General features: G+C 49.3%; 2 protein-coding genes across 10 annotated transcripts in view; one reads left to right on the top strand and one right to left on the bottom strand.

The window, feature by feature from the left end:
* Positions 1–21,249, top strand: part of PFKFB1 (6-phosphofructo-2-kinase/fructose-2,6-biphosphatase 1) — an 86,486-nt gene extending 65,237 nt beyond the window's left edge. For 2 of the 4 annotated variants that reach the window (XM_086940186.1, XM_086940185.1), the window contains 3 exons: positions 10,447–10,511; positions 16,548–16,694; positions 20,143–21,249. In XM_086940186.1, coding sequence (XP_086796312.1) covers positions 10,447–10,511; positions 16,548–16,694; positions 20,143–20,202 — 272 coding nt within the window. In that variant the 3' untranslated portion in view covers positions 20,203–21,249. The remainder of the gene's footprint in view (positions 1–10,446; positions 10,512–16,547; positions 16,695–20,142) is intronic. The other 2 variants (XM_086940188.1, XM_086940187.1) reach the window with 1 other exon arrangement.
* A 143-nt stretch (positions 21,250–21,392) lies between these two features.
* The window catches only part of LOC147684310 (non-structural maintenance of chromosomes element 3 homolog), a 54,131-nt gene continuing 51,955 nt past the window's right edge, over positions 21,393–23,568 (bottom strand). For all 6 annotated transcript variants that reach the window (XM_086940189.1, XM_086940191.1, XM_086940193.1 and 3 more), the window contains exons 10-11: positions 23,433–23,547; positions 21,393–22,120 (exon numbers count right to left, since the gene is read on the bottom strand). In XM_086940189.1, coding sequence (XP_086796315.1) covers positions 22,013–22,120; positions 23,433–23,547 — 223 coding nt within the window. In that variant the 3' untranslated portion in view covers positions 21,393–22,012. The remainder of the gene's footprint in view (positions 22,121–23,432; positions 23,548–23,568) is intronic.

Below are 23,568 nucleotides of genomic sequence, written 5' to 3'. Positions count from 1 at the left end.
CTCTGCCAGTTGCCTCGGTTCGCAACCTGGGAGCCATGCTTGACAACAAATTAAGTATGGAAACCCAGGTAACGAAAACTGTGGGGATCTGCACAGCCCTGCTTCGCTCACTGCGGAAAATCATGCCACTTCTCCCGGCACAAGCCCGGGCGTCGATAGTCAGGTGTACGATACTTAGTCGCCTCGACTATTGTAACGCCCTGCTCCTGGAGTCTCCAGTCACGTTGATGGATCGACTACAGCGAATTCAATCTGCCGCCGCCAAGCTGGCTCTTGGCTGGACGAGGAGGGCTTCGGCCACAGCAGCTCTGGCCGAGCTACATTGGCTACCCTTAAAACAACGTGTGGCATTCAAGTCCCTCTGCATTGTATTTAAGGCTCTGCACGGACTTGGACCCAAACCCCTGCAAGCCCTGTTTCGGTGGTACACTCCTGCCAGAGATCTACGTTCATCCTCGGCCTGTCTGGTAAAGGTACCCAGATTCAATAAAACCAGAACAGGGGGCAGATCCTTCAGGGTTGCAGCGGCCAAGTTGTGGAACAGCCTGCCCACTGACATACGTCAGACTTCACAGCTTCTTCCATTCAGGAGACGTATCAAGACCTGGCTTTTCCCCCAATAAATGTCCGTCTGACTGTTCTCCCGGTCATCCGTCAGCAGAGTATTCTCCAGCGCCAGGAAGCCTGCAAGGTATCAGTCGCGCTTTATAAATACTCAAAATAATAATAATAAATAAATAATAAGACATGGCTAAAAGGTATTGGCAAAGCCAATAGATCTCAGATAGGCAAAACCAATTGGCTTTGCCATTGCTTGTTTTTACGGCACCTCTGATGCGTTCTTGATCTTCTTCATCTGGAACTTTTTAACAAGTGTGGCCCCTCTATTCACCACTTGTCCCTTGGATCTGCGGAGGGGGGCTGTACTCGAGTTGTGTGTGAGCGGTCAATAGGTGTCCACGCGTAAGACAGGACTTTCACATCCTAGTCCTGTCTTACGCGTGGACACCTATTGTCCCAGCAAGTACAGACTAGTTTCTGGGTTCATTTGAAGCAAAGGACCACCAGAATAAAGTTGTTTTCCGGTACCTATTGCTTCATTTTAACTCACAACACCGTCTACACTTTCCTGGCCCCTCACCCGCACTTCACCCATAGGCAGTTGGATAAAAGATCTCCGCTAAAGAGCCCCTCTGTGAGGTGTTGCCCGTCGGGGATTGTACCGCTTACCCAACGAGGAGCACTGCCTATGATGAAGCATGACACCTGCAAAGGTGTGTGAGGCCATTATAGCCAACATATTGGATACCCACTGGTAGGTCGCTAACGAGCCCTCCACTACACACTCTATTGACCACTCACACTGAGGTTCCCCAGGATTAACCTAGTTTCCTTTTGATAAACTCTTCCCACTTGTGGCCAGAAGGTGACCACCTCAGTACTGAGTGTAACCCTACAGAGGGCTGTAGCGTCCTCAGTCGTGGTGAGGGCCTGCAATACCAGCTCTTCCAGGCTGAAGGGCCTGGTAATGGGCGTGTTATTGGAAAGGATTTTCTCTAGAGTACATTATCACCATAAGGTCTCTTGTCTGAAAAAGATGGATGCTGAGCAAGAAAAAGAAAATTTTAATCCGGTATTTGTAAAGCGCGACCAATTACCAGAAGGCATCAGAGGCCGGGGGCCATCTGGAAGATTAAGCGAGCTATTGCCCAGAGACACAAGGTGCTGGGCTGACCTGCCGACAGCGCTGGGGATCGAACCGTGAGCTCCCGTGTTCCAGCGTCAGTCGCCCTGGCCGCTGCGCCACACCTCTTCCACTAGAAAAAAGTGCCAACTGCTGTGAATGAGAATAGTTAGGTGGATTTAATTCCAAGTGATACTGCATTTCATGAGGGGGATAAGGACCGAGGCGGCTCTGCCCATAATCTGTCCTTTTGGATGGAAGGGGTGACAGAAATAATGGTTGGAATGACTAAAGGAGCGACAAAGAATGCATCTTGACAGCCTGCTCCTCAAAACCTAGGAATAGACCTGCACATGTATTTATGGATGATGCAGAGAACATGAAATGCAAAGGCAAACCGCCTTGGAAGATTCTTAGCAAAGCTAAACCGTGGCACAGATATGATGAGGTGAACAACCTTGTTTTAATTATTTAGAGATGGTGCAAAAGATATAATTTAGCACAGAGATCTGCACCAGTCCAATCTTCTTTTGTCGTTCTTCCGTTGCTTGCCCCTCAGGGCTACTCTTGACCTCACCCGTCCCTTCTCGTACAGAGGCCAGAACCCACCCCTTATCCAAACACGTCCCCCAGGCCGGCACCGGTGACTGTGCCGCTCTCCTTCATGTGGAAACACTAACAGACTTTAGAGCACGTCAAGCCCCTCCCTTGAGGCCTCCACAACTCACATCTGCCGGACTCAAACACTGCTGCTATTCGTGACCCAGGCAAGACATCAGATAGGCCTGGGCTCTGCCCTGCAGAAGCTGTTCCGCCTGCTCCAGTGGCCATGGTCTTGATGGACTGTGCGTCCTCTGATGGCCCCTGGAAAGACTCTGCAATTCAGGGCGTGTGTCACTCAGGCTCCTGAACCAGGGCAAGGAGCAGCAAGTGGTCAAAAGCCCCTCTCAGTACAGATCCCAAAGATGACCTGAGCTCACACTCGTTGGATAATATTGGTAATCGTAGATCTAATATGAGAGAAACCCTAACACCGGTTGTCTAAGCACTATAAAACATCTGGAGTAATGTAGGGGCCCCATAATGTACTTGCGCCTGTTATCTTGCTGGTTATATTGTTAACCGCTCTTTTCACTCATCACCAATTATGTCATTTCTTTCTTTGAGTTTCTGGCACTGCTTGACATTGATTTAGTGACTATGTACTATCACACCGTATCTACGATTCTAACTCTACCGCAGTGAACCTTTACTGCACAACCTCGCTGCACCAGTAGAGTCCAGCACCAAAAGGGAGTAACCCGCAGACCCAAATGGATTCAGTAGTGTTGGGGGCCGTGGGTCACAAGTGGTGAACAACAGTTACTCGAATCCCACTGTCCATTAACCAAACTGCCCTAACCCCGGAGAGAAGCCTTGTAGCCTGCCACGCCTTCACTGTTTACACACCTCCCTTGATGACATCACATCACCTCCATGATGAGGCCAGGCACATGATGAGGCCAGGCACATGATAAGGCCAGGCACATCCTGAGGCCAGGCACTTTCTCTATTTCGTCTTCTGCTCCCACCTTCATTCCCGAATGACTGACTGCGACGGGCTACTCCCAGATCAATCATGCTGAACTCGTCCAACCCAAAGGCTCTCACTGCCCTGCATTAGACCTCTGCCAACCACCTCCTGACTGTCTCCAAACTGCCCTGCACCAGACCTCTGGTTACATATACCCTTCAGTAGCATAAGCTCCCCACTCGACCAGCATCGGCGTCCTCAGTCCCAACTCTCAACTCTGTCCCTAACGACATTCCAGGGCAGCTTCGAATACCTCTCCTCCCAGACTCTGAGGTCACACCTGCCCCTAGAACTCTAATGCATAAAGAGCCGCACACCGCCATGTAATGTATGCCATATATGGAAAATACCAAACCGTATAATTTTCCACATAATGTATATAGTAAATTTGCTCACGTGCAAGTCAGTTCATGTCCAAATATTCAACAGTCTTGCTCACAATTTCCTGTGACGGTATCCCACCTAAACAGAGTCTTTGTGTGCTGTGTGAAGAGGGACAGAGATTCTTGTCGAAGGGTTAGATCCGTCACCCACAAACAATAAAATCCAACCGGCGTCAGCTCGCGGGCCTTTCAGCCCAGCTTCCATCCTCCTTCAGTCTCTTAAAAGAGAGGCCTTAAAATAGGTAATTAGAATTATATCTGAAGACAATCCACAAGTGGTTGTCTACAGGTATACATAGAATCAGAGGTTCCAAAACACTGCATGTACTGCCCAATATTGTCCAGCGGGTGGCAGGTTATGCACACAAATGAATTTATAATCTCTTTCTATAACCAAGTCCACTAGTTGTAAGGCCTAAAATGACCAGCAGATGGCAGGAGATGCACACAAGTAAATCTGTTGTCCCGAAGAGAAAATACAGGGTGTAAAGCCAAAAAAGTCCAGCAGAGGGCAGGAGATGCACACAAGTGAATCTATCAAACTCCCCTATGCTGTTCAACCAAATCTGTGTTTCAGGACAGTGAAGGATTTCAGCAGATTACAGGTGAGGTGGCCTGCTATTTTCAGGTTAATTTCCACATGATAGAGGTATCCCAAGGTCAAGTCAAGTCAAGTCAGAGAATTTATATAGCGCACTACATACCCAGAGGGTCTCAAGGCGCTAAGGAGGGGGAGGAGGATTACTTGTCAAATATCCACGTTTTAAGTTGCTTTCTGAAAGCTAGGTGGTTCTGGGTAAGGCGAAGGTGAGTGGGGAGTGAGTTCCATGTTTTAGCAGCCAGGTAAGAGAAGGATCTGCCTCCCATGGTGGTCTTGTTGATGCGAGGTACAGTGGCGAGGGCTTGGCTGGAGGAGCGTAGTTGGCGGGAGGGGGTGTAGAAGGACAGTCTTGAGTTGAGGCATTCTGGTCCGATGTCGTAGAGTGATTTGTGTGCGTGGGTTAGCAGTCGGAAAGTGATTCTCTTATTGACGGGTAGCCAGTGGAGGTCTTTCAGGTGACCAGAGATGTGTTCGTTGCGTGGGATGTCTAATATGATTCTGGCTGAGGCGTTTTGGATTCGTTGGAGTTTCTTTTGGAGTTTAGCGGTAGTGCCTGCGTAGAGGGTGTTTCCGTAGTCCAGTCGGCTCGTGACCAGAGCATGGGTGACTGTTTTCCTGGTTTCGGAGGGGATCCAGCGAAATGTTTTTTTGAGCATGCGAAGAATGTTGAAGCAGGATGAGGATACGGCGCTGACTTGTCTGTTCATTGAAAGTGAAGAATCCAGGATAACGCCTAGGTTCCGTGCGTGGTCTGTCGGGATGGGTGCTTTTCCAAGGGCTTCCGGCCACCAAGAGTCGTCCCATGCAGAGGGGGATGTACCTAGGATGAGGACTTGTGTTTTATCTGAGTTCAGTTTCAGACGGCTGTGTTTCATCCATTCAGCAACTTCTTTCATTCCTTCGTGTAGGTTAGTTTTGGCGGTGCTGGGGTCCTTGGTGAGAGAAAGGATCAGTTGAGTGTCATCCGCGTAAGAGATGATGTTGAGGTTGTGTTGGCGGGCGATGGTCGCGAGGGGGCTCATGTATACGTTGAAGAGGGTGGGGCTGAGAGAGGATCCTTGTGGTACGCCGCAGATGACTTCAGTGGCCTCTGACTTGAATGGTGGAAGGCGGACTCTCTGGGTTCTTCCGGTGAGGAACGAGGTGATCCATTCTAGTGCTTTTCCTTGGATTCCGATGTTATTGAGGCGTTGTAACAGGGTGCTATGACAGACTGTGTCGAAGGCTGCAGAGAGGTCGAGGAGGATGAGGGCGATTGTGTCTCCATTGTCCAGTAGAGTTCGAATGTCGTCTGTTGCTGCGATGAGGGCGGTCTCAGTGCGGTGTTTTGCTCGGAAGCCAGATTGTGAGGAGTCGAGGGATTTGTTGGTTTCGAGGAAAGCGGCGAGCTGGTTGTTGACAGCTTTCTCGATTACTTTGGCCGGGAATGGAAGGAGCGAGATGGGTCGGTAATTTTTGAGTTCGGTGGGGTCCGCAGTGGGTTTTTTCAGAAGGGCGGTGAGTTCAGCGTGTTTCCAGTTTTCCGGAAAGGTGGCGGAGTTGAAGGAGCAGTTGATGACGTCTCGGAGGTGCGGTGCTATGACGGAGTCTGCTTTGTTGAAGATGTGGTGAGGGCATGGGTCTGTGGGGGATCCTGAGTGGATAGAGTTCATCAGGCGGATGGTGTCTTCAGTGGAGATTGGGTTCCAGTCGTTAAGGGTGTTCGCGGGGGGAGAGGGTTCAGCATGTGGTTGGGTGGGTTGGGCTCCGGGTTGGTTGTTGAAGCTGTTGTGGATGTCTGCAATCTTGTTGTGGAAGAATGAGGCTAGGGAGTCGCAGAGGGCTTGAGAGGGGGTGATGTCGTTGGAGTTGGCCGAGGGATTGGAAAACTCCTTGACGATGTTGAAAGGTTCCTTGCTGTTGTGGGCGTTGTTGTCAAGTCGATCCTTGAATGCTGTTTTCTTGGCCTTTCGGATTAGTTGGTGGTGAGTGCGGGTGGCGTTTTTGAAGGCGTCCTTGGTGCTTGTGGTTGGGTCTTTTTTCCACGCTTTTTCAAGGGTGCGGCAGAGTTTCTTGGACTTCTTAAGATCATCGTTGAACCATGAGGCCTTCTTGCTGCCAGGTTTGCTTTGACGTTTTTTCAGTGGTGCTAAGGTGTCGGCGGTGTTGGATAACCATAGGGTGAAGTTGGCGGCGGCTAGGTTTGGGTCCGAGGAGTGGGCTGGGGTGTTTAGAAGGAGCGATGAGGAGATCTGGTCGGTGGAGATTTTTTTCCAGTTTCTTTGCAGAGTCGGTTGGAGGTGGTTGGTGGGTTTGGGCTTGTTGTAGGTGAAGTGAACGCAGCTGTGGTCAGTCCAGAGGAGATCCGTAGTGTGGCTGAAGGAGACATGATTGCTGGAGGTGAGGATGGGGTCGAGTGTGTGACCTGCGATGTGGGTGGGGGAAGTGACCAGTTGTTTAAGTCCGAGGTTGGCGAGGTTGTCCAGGAGGGTGGTGGTGTTGTGGTCGTTGATCTTATCAAGGTGAAAGTTGAGGTCTCCCAGACGGATGTATTCTTTGGAGGGGAGCACGTGTGGAGTGATGAAGTCCGTGATGTCTTCACTGAATTTTGCGCGGGGTCCTGGTGGTCTGTAGAGGAGGGTGCCTCTGAGTGTGGTTTTGGGGTCGATGTGGATCTGGAAGTGAAGGTGTTCGGAGTTGGCGAGGTTGGCGTCAGAGCTGGTTGAGATGCGGATTGATTTCTTATGGACGATAGCGATTCCTCCTCCTGTGTGGCTGGTACGGTCTTTGCGAGTGATCTTATAGTCTTCAGGGATGGCAATGGTGATGTCTGGTGCGGAGGAAGCATTCATCCATGTTTCCGTTAGGAAGGCGATGTCTGGAGAAATGGTGTCTAGTAGATTCCATATGTCAATGGCGTGCCTGTGGACTGATCGGGTGTTGAGAAGGATGCATTGTAGGTGGTTGGGGTCGGGAGTCAGTGGTGTGGTCGTAGCGGAGATGTTGTCGGTGCCGCTGAATTTGCAGGAGTAGCAGGAGAAAGGTCCATGGGTTTGTCCAGGGGCGGCTTGGACGCAGTTGGGGGCGCGACCGGGGTTAAGGGCTAGGAGGGTGGCGGCATCGTAGGTAAAGCGGGAGGGCTGGGCAGCGCGAGGGGCAGGGGGTCTGGCGCTGGGCGCGGTCCAGGCGCGGACGGGCGTAGACGGGCTTACCTTTGGCGCACCTTCGGCGTATACGTAGCGCGTGGACGCTGCGCGTGGGACCATCTGACATTAATGGGCAGAGGAGGGGGCGGAGCGTGGGAGGGTGAGCTGGGAGGCGTTAGCGAAGGGGGAGGGACGGTCTGCAGGCACAACAAAATGGTGGGCTTACAATCAAGCAACAGGACGCTATGCGAGGGCAAGCTAAATACTAATGCAATGTTTCAAAGTAGCAGCGCTATACATACAGGTCAGCAACAATTGAAATCAAGCCTGAAAGGGACAGCTGCAGTTACAGAGCAATGAACGTAGCAAACAATAACTGAAATTGACTACGCAAATGCGGAGCGCTACGCAGGGAGCTGGGCGCTTGTCAGGAATGACTGAAAATGCCAACAAGAAACAAAAAGCAATTCGATATTCAGCGCTACGATACCACAGTGGCGCTTGAAGAGTGGGAGGTGAGCTGGGAGCAACCGCTTCACGAGGAGTTCAGCTGGTCACAGGGGCTCCTCAGCAGAGTGGTTTCTAGTCCTTCGTGGGTGGGAGGGTGAGCTGGGAGGCGTTAGCGAAGGGGGAGGGACGGTCTGCAGGCACAACAAAATGGTGGGCTTACAATCAAGCAACAGGACGCTATGCGAGGGCAAGCTAAATACTAATGCAATGTTTCAAAGTAGCAGCGCTATACATACAGGTCAGCAACAATTGAAATCAAGCCTGAAAGGGACAGCTGCAGTTACAGAGCAATGAACGTAGCAAACAATAACTGAAATTGACTACGCAAATGCGGAGCGCTACGCAGGGAGCTGGGCGCTTGTCAGGAATGACTGAAAATGCCAACAAGAAACAAAAAGTAAATAAGTAAATCGTATTAAATCTCTAAGTTTAGGGGCAACAACATTAAGGGAACAAGTAAGTAAAATTGTTACGCATTAGGGACAAGGGAAGTAAGTAACAATTAAAAAGGGGAAGAGGGTCAACACACAAAAACGTTTTAAAAAGAATTAACATACAAGTATTTTTGCAGAAATTAAAAAAAGCTGAACACTGCCATCTACAGTTTGAAATATATATCTGACAAATCGAATATGTTCATCCAGTGTGAATGTAGAATATGTTTAAACATAAGGACCCATCATTAATTACCAAAAGAATAATTACAAAAGACGAATCCCAAAGTAACAAGTGGTTCCAATCTAAGCACATGGCACTGGCAACCAATACACCAGGTGATTGTGCAGCATTGCATGCTGGGGCGCCGGTGCCGGGTCTCCAGTGGTGCTAGTACCCGTATTCTACCGGCGGTCGTTATTAGGCACCTCAGGTGATAGCGCCCAAGCATGCAATGCTGCACAATCACTTGAGGTGCCTGATAACGACCACCGGTATAATACGGGTACTAGCACCACTGGAGACTGGCGCCCCAGCATGCAATGCTGCACAATCACTTGAGGTGCCTGATAACGACCACCGGTATAATACGGGTACTAGCACCACTGGAGACCGGCGCCCCAGCATGCAATGCTGCACAATCACTTGAGGTGCCTGATAATGACCACCAGTATAATATGGGTACTAGCACCACTGGAGACCGGCGCCCCAGCATGCAATGCTGCACAATCACCTGAGGTGCCTGATAACGACCACAGGTAGAATACGGGTACTAGCGCCACTGGAGACCTGGTGCTCCAGCATGCAATGCTGCACAATCACTTGAGGTGCCTGATAATGACCACCAGTATAATATGGGTACTAGCACCACTGGAGACCGGCGCCCCAGCATGCAATGCTGCACAATCACCTGAGGTGCCTGATAACGACCACAGGTAGAATACGGGTACTAGCACCACTGGAGACCTGGTGCTCCAGCATGCAATGCTGCACAATCACCGGAGGTGCCTAATAACGACTGCCGATAGAATACGGGTACTAGCACCACTGGAGACACAGCGCCCCAGCATGCAATGCTGCACAATCACCTGAGGTGCATAATAACGACCGATGGTAGGATACGGGTACTAGCACCACTGGCACTGGAGACCTGGTGCTCCAGCCTGCAATGCTGCACAGTGTCTCCAAGTACAGTGTACTCGGCTACCTCTTTGTCTGAAATCCGCTCGACCCAAACACATTGCCATTGTGCATTTTTAATTATCCATGTAACCGACTAATGTTTCCACAAGAACCATTGTTTCGTGATATACAATACATACCCTGGTTCTTTGTGAGTAGGGTTTCCCTTGTGCTTGTTGAATAACATTCCATGCTGGGGCGCCGGGTCTCCAGTGGCGCTAGTATCCGTATTCTACTGGTGGTCGTTATGCTGCACCCAATGTGTCTTTCAGGTGATGCTTGTGCTGTAGGTGTTTCCCTCCGAGTCATTTCTCAGAGAGGTTTTTTTGGTACATCCTCAGCGTAGTGGATCGGTACGACTGTTGTGGGTACAATCTTGGTGCTGCAGATCAGTATGAGCCCCCCCTCCTCACACCACATGTCTACCAGTTACAACTTCTCCCGCCAACACCTATCCTCAACTTCATAACACATTTCCAATGATAAATGTATTGAAAATTAGACACTATATCTCAGAGTAATGCATGGAAATACACTCAACTTTTACCTGCTTCAGAGAACATTTCTTCGTACCAGTTCACAGCAAATTCTTTGATAACGAGGTGCACGACCATGCGTCTCCTGGGCTGTAGCGCCGGAAGTGTAGTTCCCAGATTTTCCACACAGTAGAATGGCAAAGAACAGGTGATAGCATAGCACTGAAAACATTAAAATGTAACAAGTTCACAATCAGATGATGCATCCCCAAGTCAGAGTCTCACAGAGGCTCTACAGGCACTTGATGGTCTGTCCTGGAATACTTCACAAAAGGTCCATTTTTTGACCTCACACAGGTAAGTAGATTTTAATTACACTCACTCCAGCATTCTTCTTGGCATGGTGATGCCTCTGGTGGGCTGTGGACGGTCTGATAAAGGGAAGCTGTTTAACATGCGCTCTCTTTTTACTCACAGGCTGCAAAGTGGAGTCCATCTACCTGAATATTGAGGCAGTGAACACGCACCGCGAGCGGCCACAGGTGAGTACACCGTGCTGCTGAGTTTACCGGGCTTCAGTCTTCCTCAAAACGCCCATCAACCATCTGTGGCACATTCACTCTTGCGTGGCTGTAATTATCTGGAGCTCCCTCTCCCTGGGTTAGAGGGATCGGATGAAGCTTTCAGGTGGAACATGCTTGGAGCATGGCTTAAAGACTATGGTGCAAGGTGCAGCAGACAGGCGTGGGGTTGGGATGCCTTCAAAGCTGCACCTGGGGGTGAAGACCCTGCTACCAGGTACAGCAGACAGGCGTGGGGTTGGGATGCCTTCAAAGCTTCACCTGGGGGTGAAGACCCTGCTACCAGGTGCAGCAGACAGGCGTGGGGTTGGGATGCCTTCGAAGCTTCACCTGGGTGTGAAGACCCTGGTGCCAGGTACAGCAGACAGGCGTGGGGTTGGGATGCCTTCGAAGCTTCACCTGGGGGTGAAGACCCTGCTACCAGGTACAGCAGACAGGCGTGGGGTTGGGATGCCTTCGAAGCTTCACCTGGGGGTGAAGACCCTGCTACCAGGTACAGCAGACAGGCGTGGGGTTGGGATGCCTTCGAAGCTTCACCTGGGGGTGAAGACCCTGCTACCAGGTACAGCAGACCGGCGTGGGGTTGGGATGCTTTCGAAGCTTCACCTGGGGGTGAAGACCCTGCTACCAGGTACAGCAGACAGGCGTGCAGGCGTGCAGGCGTGGGGTTGGGATGCCTTCGAAGCTTCACCTGGGGGTGAAGCCCTGCTACCAGGTACAGCAGACAGGCGTGGGGTTGGGATGCCTTTGAAGCTTCACCTGGGGGTGAAGACCCTGCTACCAGGTACAGCAGACCGGCGTGGGGTTGGGATGCCTTCAAAGCTTCACCTGGGGGTGAAGACCCTGCTACCAGGTACAGCAGACAGGCGTGGGGTTGGGATGCCTTCGAAGCTTCACCTGGGGATGAAAACCCTGCTCCCAGGTACAGCAGACCGGCGTGGGGTTGGGAAGCCTTCAAAGCTTCACCTGGGGGTGAAGACCCTGCTACCAGGTACAGCAGACAGGCGTGGGGTTGGGATGCCTTCAAAGCTTCACCTGGGGGTGAAGACCCTGCTACCAGGTACAGCAGACAGGCGTGGGGTTGGGATGCCTTCAAAGCTTCACCTGGGGGTGAAGACCCTGCTAGCAGGTACAGCAGACAGGCGTGGGGTTGCGATGCCTTCAAAGCTTCACCTGGGGGTGAAGACCCTGCTACCAGGTGCAGCAGACAGGCGTGGGATTGGGATGCCTTCAAAGCTTCACCTGGGGGTGAAGACCCTGCTACCAGGTGCAGCAGACAGGCGGGGGGTTGGGATGCCTTCAAAGCTTCACCTGGGGGTGAAGACCCTGCTACCAGGTGCAGCAGACAGGCGTGGGGTTGGGATGCCTTCAAAGCTTCACCTGGGGGTGAAGACCCTGATGCCAGGTGCAGCAAACAGGCGTGGGGTTGGGATGCCTTCGAAGCTTCACCCGGGGGTGAAGACCCTGCTGCCAGGTGCAGCAGACAGGCGTGGGGTTGGGATGCCTTCAAAGCTTCACCCGGGGGTGAAGACCCTGCTGCCAGGTGCAGCAGACAGGCGTGGGGTTGGGATGCCTTCAAAGCTTCACCCGGGGGTGAAGACCCTGCTGCCAGGTGCAGCAGACAGGCGTGGGGTTGGGATGCCTTCAAAGCTTCACCCGGAGGTGAAGACCCTGCTGCCAGGTGCAGCAAACAGGCGTGGGGTTGGGATGTCTTAAAAAAGCTTCACCCGAGGGTGAAGACCCTGCTACCAGGTGCAGCAGACAGGCGTGGGGTTAGGATGCCTTCAAAGCTTCACCTGGGGGTGCTCTTTTGCTTTATTAAAAGCATACTCCAGTTTCCAATTGGAGAGTTGCAGCTCAGACAGAAGCGGGTGGCTCCGGGGGAACCCTTAATTGGTGCTGATTTTTGCTTAACCCCTCCCTCGTCTTGATGGCTATGTTCACCTTATCAGACCTCTCCTTTCTCTAATTTTCAATATACTCCCTGATATCTCTGCCCTACTCAAACTCACTTTTCTTACCTATCCATTCTGTTCTCCCTCAACCCATCTCCCCTCCCAGTCATGATGCTTCAGATCTGGAAGTCCACCTTCTTTTCCTTTACTGCTGTTTCCTGGTTCTTCACTCCTGCTTTTGTGCTCCCTCTTTCCTTTGGTTTCATCTTTACTTCTAGGTCTTAAGGTTCAATTACCCTCTCTTGTCTGTTTCCCTGGTCCTCCAGCCATCCCACCTGCGGTTTCATGATATCTGCTCTTCTGCCCTCTTTCGGACCACCATATTCTGTTCTTTTTGTCTCTTACTAACTCTTCCTGCTGATTTCTATTGTGTGGGTCAATGATTTTCTCCCACCTGTTTGCTAGTTCTTCAGATCTCCTTAGGCTCTAAAACTATCTGAGCCCAAATCGGAAAAACTGAAAAAGGTCAGCATGTAATTACAGAACGAGGCTTGCTTAGACAATACCAAAATATGATCTTTGGCCAGATCCTTAACATCTGGTAGAGCAGAGGTGCTTTTACCGGGGGGAAGCAAGGCTGGTCCATAATTTCAAAGTAAGCACGCGAATGATCGCAAGTGTGATATGGCACAAGGTGACATGGTACTGAAAGAAAACACAAGGAATCTAACAAGCTTCGGCACTCACCTGTGTGAGGTATTGGCTTTGTCGAGGTTTTGTAGTCATGCTGTACAGCAGTGCAGATGCTTTGCAGTGTGGCTAAAACTAATTTGAAGGAGTGCTATGACGCTGCCAGGGCTATGTGCTTTTTAAAATCAGAGTGACAAGGAAGCCAGCTAATGTTAGGCAACGGGCGGGCTGCAAGCCCCTTGTTGTATAGAATATCTTTTGCAAGAGACAGTGCATGCGCTGTCACAAACAAGACCTAAAAATCAGAGAGTTCTGAAAGGAGTTTAGTGAGAAACCAAAGATACAAACATGGCGATGGCAGGATATCTGAAAACAATGTAAAGGAAACAGAAGCGTAGCTGAGTCGAGTAACCTGAAGGGAATGAAGATGGAGCTGAGGAAAGGCGCGATAAGAGTGAAGAAATAGGGATGCATAACCAAAGAAATTGTGAAAATAATGGAGGAAGAGAAACAGGACAGAGGTTCGATAAATTGAGGGATCCAAGATTTGTTCACCAATGGAAGGACTGCAGCTGATTTAAAGAAAGCAGGGAGAATACGAAAGGAAACCAAGGGGGAAAAATAAATGAGACTGAAGAGTAAAGACAGCCTTCTTGATAGAAGACACCAAGAGAAGCAGTGGGCTCGATAGAACCACCGTCAGTGAGAGGAGAGTCAAAGACGAATGGAAGCAGCTGAAGAAGGGAGCGACACAATACATAGAAATGCAGACGAGAAAGACAGAGGTGAAATAGTAAGAACAGCAGAGAGAAGGACCAGGAGGCAGAGAGACCAGAAAATGTATCGAAGTAAAAGATAAGGATCTTGAGTTCGACTAGAAATCAATGCTTGAAGAAAAGATTCTATCGCAGCCTTCCTTATAGACGGATAATGAAGGTGAGCAGCCAGGAGCGGGGAGAGATAGTAAGGTGAACTAAGCTTGCATCATAGGCGTTCAAAGAACAGAGTGTGGCACAGAAGTAATCCAGGGTGTTGGAGGTTTTGCATTGTTTTTATTTTATTTTTTTTTTTTTTTATTTTATAAAGTTTTATATAGTGCGAACTTGACCCAAGAGGGTATCAGAGAGCTTTATATTTAGGATCATTTCATCAGTTACAAGAGCATAGAAAGGTACAGTACACAAAAATAATGTTGCAAGAATTCATAAGAGGGAGGGAAGGAAGGAAGGAGTCAGTAGCAGGCAGACGAGGAGGAACTATGCCCAATGTCCGGCTGGGTAAGTGACGGTCAGGGGGAAACCAGGGCCCATCTCTTCAATAGCTGTCTAGCAGCTCCACCGGATATCAGCCATGTTGCTCGGGTCTCAGCGAACAGGGGAACCAGTTTTGAGTTTATTTGATAAGTTTATATAGCGCTGGCTAGACCCGGAGGTATCAGAGCGCTTTACAAGAGGAACTTTGCGTTACAAGCTACATCAGTTACCATAGCGTAGTAAGGTACAGTAAACAAACAACGAGGTTGAAATAATTCGAAGGAAAGGAGGGGAGGAAGGAGTCATAGCGGGGGGACGAGGAAGAACTGTGCCCAGTGTCCGGCTGGGTAGGGGACAGTCAAGGGGGAAACAGGATCCAATCTCCTCATTAGCTGTCTAACAGCTCCACTGGGCATCAGCCATGTTGCTCAGGTCTCAAAATTCAGGATTAAAATAGCTTAGACCTGAAGGTATCAAAGCGTTTTACATGACATCCTTTTTGTTCCAAAAATTACATCAGTTACAGGTTACCTCAGTTGCAGGGAGAACATATAGAGATCTTTGAGGATGCGGAACGAGGAAATGTAGAAGGGTAAGGGGTGGGGTAACAGGGTAGGGGGATATACGACAGAAAGACAAAGGGAAAAATCTGCCCAAAGTATATCCCTCTTACTGTTCAATTAACGATAAATTAGCCACAACAAAAATGATGACTGGTCTTGAGGAGCTGTTGGTTGAAAGGTAGGTGGGTGTTAGGGTTGTGAGATAGCACTGGCTAGACCCGAAGGTATCAGAGCGCTGTACAAGAGGTTACAAAAAATTACAAAATTAACATCAGTTACTAGTAAAACAATTATAGAAAATAGATGAATCACATATTCAGTTTAATGATGGTTGATCCGAATGGGGGAGGATGGTGGGAGAGCATCCCTAGCCTCGCCAGTGTAAGCTCGGAGAGCCAGTCCATGTAGTCTAGTGTGGTTGGAGGGGCTTCTCTCTTTGCTGCAGCCCTGTGGAGCGAGAAGGGGGTGAGTGAAGGCCAATTTGGTGTTGGCCGATTGCAGGTAGGTCCGCCATATTAAGGTCAGGCATCTGAGGCAGGACTGAAGTTGGTGAAGTGAAAGGGCTTGATAGCATTAGGCAAGGAAGAAAGCAAGAAAAGGGCTTACTTGGGTGTCTTTGGAAGTAAAGTAACTGTAGATGCCCTCCCTCGAGTCAGGCAAGTTCCATTTCAGGGTCATGCAAGGGCCCTTCCCCTTGACAATGCCTAGGTCCTCGCAGCGGTCCACTCCTACTCATGCCTGCTCAAAATGCCTCCTTAACCCCATATGTTGCCAGTACAAAACCTCAGGCAGCAGGATATTGGGTGTCCTGTGTTGTAGCTGGAGTTGTCAGTTTTTATTGTCCAAAGCGGGCGCCATGTTGGAGTCAGGCTACCAGCTCCGGTGAGGTTTCTTCACTTTGCTCTCCTTCTCATTTTTTTCTAGAGTGGTTGCCCTCTCCCTTTTGTTTTCTTTTCAGTTGTGCTTGTCTTGCTTTTACACACTGTTTCTATTAGCTTTCTATGCTCTGCCTGCTGTTCTTCCTTTAGTTCATCCTTACTCTATCTGCTCTTTTTCCTTCCTTGCTATACCACTTGTGTTTACCACTGGCTCGGGCAGCATCAGTTTCGATCCCTTTCCTTTGATTCTCTCCTCTCCTTTCTGTTCTTTTTCTGTGCATACAGAGGTTTTCTTTTCCTTAAGCCTCTTTTTTCTCATGCCCCATTCTCTCACCACTGGCTTCTGTAATATATTTCCTTAATTCTGTTCTTGTGTCTAATGTCTATGCTTCCTGCTGTTTCCTCATGCTCTCTTCCCCATGACTCCTGCAGCATCTGCCTTCTTTCCTCTACCATTGATGCTCTGTCCTCCCTTTTGTTTTCTGATCTGCTCTTGCCTCTCCCTTACGTTTTCTGTTTCTTTGTCCTCTCTTTACTCTTTCTGCATTTTCCCCCACTTCTCGTTTATGTTCAGCTTTGTGGTTCCATTTTCACTGTCCCTTGCGGTTTTTATTTTCTCTGTCGTACCACTGGTGCATCTTTCTCTATTATTTTTTCCTCCCACTGGCTCACGTGGTTTCTCTCTTCTTTGCCTTACCACCTGTGCCCTGCTTGCCAGCATCTCACTCGAATGCCCAGCAAGGCTCCCCTGTACCGCCATTTCCACGCAATGCCAATGGCTAGCCCAGAACCAACTAAAAAGCCCTCCCTGGACGATCTGGGCCAGGCAACTTCTCTCTGCACATCCATCTCCGTGTGTCCACAGGTAACTGGTAATACACTACACCACAACCCGCCCCTCCGACTGACTAACAGCTGTGATAGTAGGACTCGAGAGTGCCTCCCTGAATTAACTCCACATGGTAACGCCATTTCTGGGTCTAACAAAGGTGGAATCTAGAGCCTTATCTGCTGCCACCTAGTGGTGATTTTTGGGATCACCTGCAGCAGATGAACCAATCAATATCAAAAGGATGGATTCTAGAGCCTTCTATGCTGCCACCTAGTGGTGCTTTTTAGGATCACCAGCAGCAGATGAACCAATCACAGCCAAGGTGACATCACACACCACCGATGAGGTAACTTGGGGCGACTCAAGCGGGGGATTTTTATTACCTGGGTTTGGGATTTCAAAGGGAAACGTTGAAGACGCTGGGTGAAGAGAACACCTACTTGAAAAGGTTACAACTTGACAACTTTTTTCCTTTCAGGGGCACCAAAGTTCCAATAAACACAAACTGAGATATCAGCATTTGTGTCCATCGTCCTAAGGAAATAAGACCACAATGAGGAAAAAATGCAAAAAGTAGCTCCTCGAAGGAGGGGACAATAGTTTAAAATTTCATGACAGGGGTTTTGAAGTGTGAAATTAATAATGAAGAGCTCTAAGAACGCAGTTGAAGTTCCTTATCTTGCCAGAATGTTAAAATCTGACAGCTTAAGATCTTAAAAACAGAGTCCTACGCAGCCGGCACTTCATATGTACCACAGTGGATGAAACTATGTCACACCCGTGCATGCTGGTGTACAGATTGTGGACTTCATGGTCCAGTCAGGATCGGATGGTGAGGAGGGTCAGAGGATGGGCATCAGAGAATCCAGAGCAGAGATTACCAGAGGCAAGCTGAAGTAAATGCTTCTCATCTATCCGCCCATCTTGTGCCCGTTATTAGGCAAGAGGCAGGAACACAGCACTGTACAACTAGCCTTCAAAACTGCTCTCATATCCACTAGTTCCCAAAATCTTGACTTCTGGGGACCCCCACTCAATCATTATTGGAATCCGGGAACCCTCTTCACAACCACAAATCATTACTGGAAGCCGGGTATCCCAGCCTAAGCATTCTCGGTGATTTGAACCACAGAAAATACAAAAAAAAGAGCATTTATCAAACAAACAAAAAAAATTTTACACATTATATCGATTTCAGAATAATTTTGGGGAAACCACACAATGCGAAGACTCATGTGATTGATTTAAAAATGATTGTCTTTATTCATGATCTTCTTTAAAAGCTTCTCTTCACTGTTGTCCCTCGTGAGACTTCTTCAGGGCTGATTCTTCAGCCTTTATATGGGTATGTTAATACAAAGTTATCTTTCTTGCTTTGAACGCAAAAGATGTGGCACAAAGTGTTTTTTTCCTCACTTGTGCATCCTCAAATTCTGATCTTATAGTTATTTCATCCTGTGTAGGGTTCACCTTTTACAGCCCTGTGAATTTGTATTTCTCATATGCAGCGTCTTGCTGCATGTGAGAAATAAAATTTCACTGAGCCGTAAAAGGTCAAATCCTACACAGGATGAAATAACTATAAGATCAGAATTTGAGGATGCTCAGGTGAGAGAAAAAAAGCACTTTGTACCACATCCGGAGTCTGCAGTTACCTACTTGCCCCACTTCGGGCGGTCTTGGGAAGTTGGGCATCTGCCGAGGTGCAGACCCAGTGCCAGGTCATGGGCATTTCTTTGCTGCCTCTGTGCCGTCTCAGCTCTGAAAGGGCAAGGACTCGCTGGCTGCCAGCTGTGTAAATAAGTACTGTAAGGGCCAGCTGCTAGAAGTACCTGCAGGAACAGCCATGTGCTTGGAGGGTACCAACTATGCCCATTGGCAGAAAGCATTCGATAAACTGGCTGCGTTGCTTAAGATATACCAATCCATGCTAGCAGAAAAGTCAGCCTGCAGAATGGAGGAGAAGGCACATGCCTGTGCACATGTGAGCAGTCTCTGAGGTCAGCCACAGGGCAGGGCTGTGCTCCCAGATCTAGAGATAGAGGCAGGTGAAATCCCCATCAAACCCCTAGGCATAGTTGCCAAGGTTTCAGACTGCTTATGTGTGACAGTTTTATAATTTCAGTGTAATTATGAGTGACATTCAACAATTATGAGTGACACTTTCTCACAGTCTGTCACCCACACCAGCAGGGTTTTTTTTTTTACCCTAATTGGGGAGGTGTGCGATTTTCTGTTTCGGTCAAATCTCCAAAGTTCGTTTGACTTGCATATGAGTTTCTGTGAAAGCAGGATATTTCCAAGTCATATTATATTGAGATTCCTATAGCTCCCGCTGTACACTAGCGCCATATAGTGGCCTTCGTCAAACAAGCTCAGCTTTTATGCATCCGTCCCAGCAAAGCAAGAAACTGGAACTACACAGTTTCATTGCACTTCAGGACCCAGCTCTTTTGCTTGACAATCTCAGGCATTGCTGTAATGCAGGAAAATTAACAGAAATGCGTTATTCTAATGTGATGTGCGTGGCTACCTAGGCGTGGCCTGTTAAGTGTGTTTCACTTCTCTGTTAAGTGACATTGGCGCCTTCACATCGAGAGGTGGAAGGAGTGCTCGTCGCCACCTCATTCTCTACCTTCCATGCCTGGTTATTGACTGTGCACGTCTCTGCGGGTGGGATCTTAAGGGATGCAGAGCAGACAATGTCCTTGCAGACCACTCCACACTCGTTATTTGGAGCATAGAAGCCTTATGGGCCTCTCACAGCGCTTGCTTTAATGTAACTCAAGAATAGTGACTGCTCTGGAATCTGGTCCAGACGGCAAGCCATGACCCTGCCATACTGAGCTCCCCAACATGGTCTCTGCGGTACCCACCAAGCTCACGGTGGAACCTTTGCAGAAGCCTCTTGCATTGCACAGGGTGTCAGACAACACATAGATGTGCATTCCTTACATTGGTGCAGGGGGGCGTTGCAACACCTGCGTAGGCATGCTTCCTTGGTGCAGTTGGAGAACGCATGGATTATCTTGCTTCCTTGGGTAGGGTGTGGCAATGCCTGCAATGGGGTACTCTCCAGGCATGTGTTGCAATGAACGCATCATGGCGCTTGCTTACATAGGTGTGAAAAGGCATGCACGGGCATGCGTACTTGGAACTGGCGCAGCAAGGCATGCATTGGCGTGGCAGTGCATGAATTGTGCTCCCTTGGCACAGTTGTGGTAGTGCATGCATTAGTGTTCTCCCTTGGCAAAAATGTGGCAGCGCATGCATTGTAAGTTTCCTTTGCCCAGACATTGCAAAGTGTGCATATGTGGTAGGAACAGTTTCTGCACCCCCCAGACCTCACCAATCTCTTTCTGATGCCCCGCAGAACTTCCCAGGTCAGATCTGAATCGCAACAATCTCATCCAGCTCCTCGCTCTCCTATGACGCTTCTCAGCGCTTCAGTATCTAAACTTTTACTTTTTTCTTTACACAGAATGTGGAAGTTTCCAGAGACCCAGAGGAGGCGCTGGACACGGTACCGGAGCACTTTTAGACAACTGGAATCAGATTTTAAGAATATGTAACATTTTCTAATATTTTTTTAACCTCAAAGACAATATTTTTGCTGTGAAGAACATGTATATTTTTCGCTACGTGCGTAGCACGAGGTGAACAAGATCTTCCCTTAAAATGTGAATCCTTAGCCCCTTGGAGGTTCAGACTGGGGGTTGGGGGTTTGATTATCTGCCGAAAGACTCTAGGGTCTCAGTGGCAGCCAAGACAAGGCTGGAAGATGGACACGAAATGCCCACCAAAGGCACAGTGGTTCGAGAGTGCTCTGCCTTCAAGACTTACCTCATCCAGGGGCACAGAAGATGGAACCGATGCACGGGCACAGCATGCCGACCAGATACTGACCCAGGGGCACTCTGGCATCTGTGTGGGCGAAGGAAACAAGTACAGCAGGCAGTAGGGAGAGGCAAAAGAGACCATCATCATACTACTTGAATCTTAAGACCCCCTGCGCCCTTTCACCTTCTGAAGGGATGGAACAGGCCCAGGCACACCGATCCAGGAGAGGCCACCAAGACTATTTTATCCAAGAAGGAGCCATGAGTCTAGACCCCAGGGGCCACCGTCCTGGAGAAGCAACAGACTGTCCAGTCCACCAAGACGGTGCCCAGTGTCTGGACCCCCGGGGTCACCGTCCAGGAGACAGCCGCCAAGAAACAGCTGTGAGACAACATCGTGGCAAGAGTGCCCCAAGTCCTATTATGTGGGATATATGGATGGTACATGTACATTAAATGTAACAATGTGGTACAGTGTGTGGCGGACAAATGGGCACCAGCATCCCAACCATCCCGCGCTGTGTGCCAGCGCCTCCACCCTTTAAAGTGCAGCATTGATTCATATTGTGACTTATCAAGTATGTGTCCCTCACCCCAAACAGGCTAGTATTCATGAAAGGGCTGCACACCTGGGAAGGGCGGTGTGAACTGGTGCCCATTTCTCCCCTTATTCACCCCATCGAGGTCTACCTGTCACCTACTGCCCAGCTGATCTGTATGAAGGCAATAAAGCGTGGATAACCGCTCTACCTCCTGCCTCACTTGTTTGTACAGCATCCATTCTTGACATTTGAGGGGTCCTGGCCCTGAAACCCAAGACTGCAAGAATATCCTTGAAGGTGTACAACCATGGGCACTGTCTGGGGACACGGACACACACACGGACACACACAGAGAATGTTAACAGTTTATTGAAAACAAATATAAAGTAGACATAAAAACAAATACAATTAAAAAACACTCTCCATCCAAAGCCCATTACAAAGAAATATACAACTTGGCAGAAAAGCCGACCTCAGATTCCATAAGATAAAGGGACTCTGAGTTCCCAGCTCAGGGCTCTAATGCCTCCTAGAGGCCTAGATCAGAAGCACATGAGGCAGAAGCACTATCTCCTCCCACAGGGAGGCCATGCCTCTCAAGCCCAGCTCTGCTTCCTGGTGACGCAACACTCACCCCAAGCTCCCCGACTGAACCCCCACATGGTGCAGACAGATCTTGGATGTCGCTGAAGGAGGCAGCTGCAGGTTGTCTGGGGCTGAATGTTGAGTCGCCCACAGTGTGGGGGGAGGAGTAGTAGTTAGTGGGTCCACGAGGCCCTCCCGCAAACAGGAATTTAGCTGGATTTCATTGTGCCGGAGAAGATTGAGCATTTTGAGGAACTCCACACGAGTTGTCCCAGCCAGGTGGCCTAGAAGGCGGAGCCTCCAGGAAAGAAGCAGACTCCGCTCAAGCTGACCAGGCATTCATGTCCACGCTGTCGCCCACTCCGGTGAGTCCTGGAGGAGACCACTACCGCCGACCTGCCTGCGAGGGCCCTGGGGTCGCAGGGGGTGGTACAACCCCCGCCTGGGCTTCCTTATACTGCGACGCCCAAGACTTGGGGTCCTTGCTCTGGATCTGAGGGTAGGAATAAAAAGACAAAAAGGTGACGAGTCAGCAAATTTAACAAGGTACACACAAACAAGCCAACATAATAATGCTTAAAAAATGTATTCCGACACTTGGTGAAACAGGGTTTGTGTAGCACCGGAATGTCACGACATTGCCCAGGCATAGGTTCACCCATTCCAGAAACCCTTGACAGTATCCCGAGCTGCAGACGCAGCCACCATACCGGATGGGTCAAGCCTTAAAGATTTAAACTAAAGTGCACAAGAGGCAGACAACTCAATCCCTCAGAGAAGAGCAAAGGTTGGTGCCGTCCATCACATGAAGCCCAGCACAAGCCCGACAGCCTCTCGGGCACTGGCTCTTCCGTGGCAGTCAACGGGTTTATAAACCCGTGGCGTACCAACAACATCAAACAAGTGACAAGATGGAGCCACCCAGACCGATACCTCAAACTCTCGTCTCCCACATACCCACTCCACACTGTAAGGTCATGTTGGATAACAGATGGCTATGTGGAGACATTTCCCGAGAACAGTGTCAAAAAGCCATAGATTTTACAAACCTGTTTAGATGGACACTCACAGAACATTCAGATACTTCAGACTCCTGAAATCACCGCCTTAGCAGCAAGAAAGCGCCTTCAGAACCAATGAAATGGTACCCTTCATATCAGCAAAGCACGTCCTCCAATCACAGAAATATCATCTTGGAGGAGAACTGTGGTCCACCACCGAGGCTCGCCATTTCAAGTAAATATTGGTAGTTTGTCAAAATAGCAACGTTTCATTTCTAGTAAAAGACTGGTTTTATCCACAAAACACTTGTTTCTCTGAAAAGATTAATTTTGTCCTTCAATATTAGCTTTTCATTAAAGAAAATGCACTAGGTTGTCAACAATATTGTCATTTGCATCAAGTACCTCAGGATCTGTCCCATATGGACAGATCCTGCTTTGAAATACCATATGCAACTTCATGACACGCGTAAAGACACACATACATACAGACACCACTCCCCTCCTGAACTGCATCAAATAGAGTAAGAAGGCCGATCATGAGCCAGGATGTTTACAAGTGCGCCCCCCCCCCCCTACTTCTGCCTCCTTTAACATAACACCGCAGGGCTGGGACCCACACACACCTCTCCACCCTGTCTCCACCACAAGAACCATTGCTAAAGACAAGAAGTCTGTCCTGAGCAAGAATGATGTATTTTGGGCTGATGTTCACATTTCAAAACAAAAAGGACATCAGCCCCAGTGAAGTCGCGATGGCTGAAGCAATCTGACCCCAAGTCCATCGTATGGCACTAATGTTACCGTGGCAACGAACTCCAGGATCTTCTGTTTGGAGGTCTCCTTCAGGGCGCGGGGCCCCCAGCGCAGCTCATATTCAACCGGGTCTGTGTGCGGGATGCGGTTGTACTCCAGGTACCTGTGGGGCAGAAACCTGCAG

The sequence above is a fragment of the Lissotriton vulgaris genome, chromosome 10 (genome assembly GCF_964263255.1).
Source record: "Lissotriton vulgaris chromosome 10, aLisVul1.2, whole genome shotgun sequence".
Classification (NCBI taxonomy): domain Eukaryota; kingdom Metazoa; phylum Chordata; class Amphibia; order Caudata; family Salamandridae; genus Lissotriton; species Lissotriton vulgaris.
Note: the sequence above shows the minus strand (reverse complement) of the source record. Positions and strands in the feature narration are given on the sequence as shown.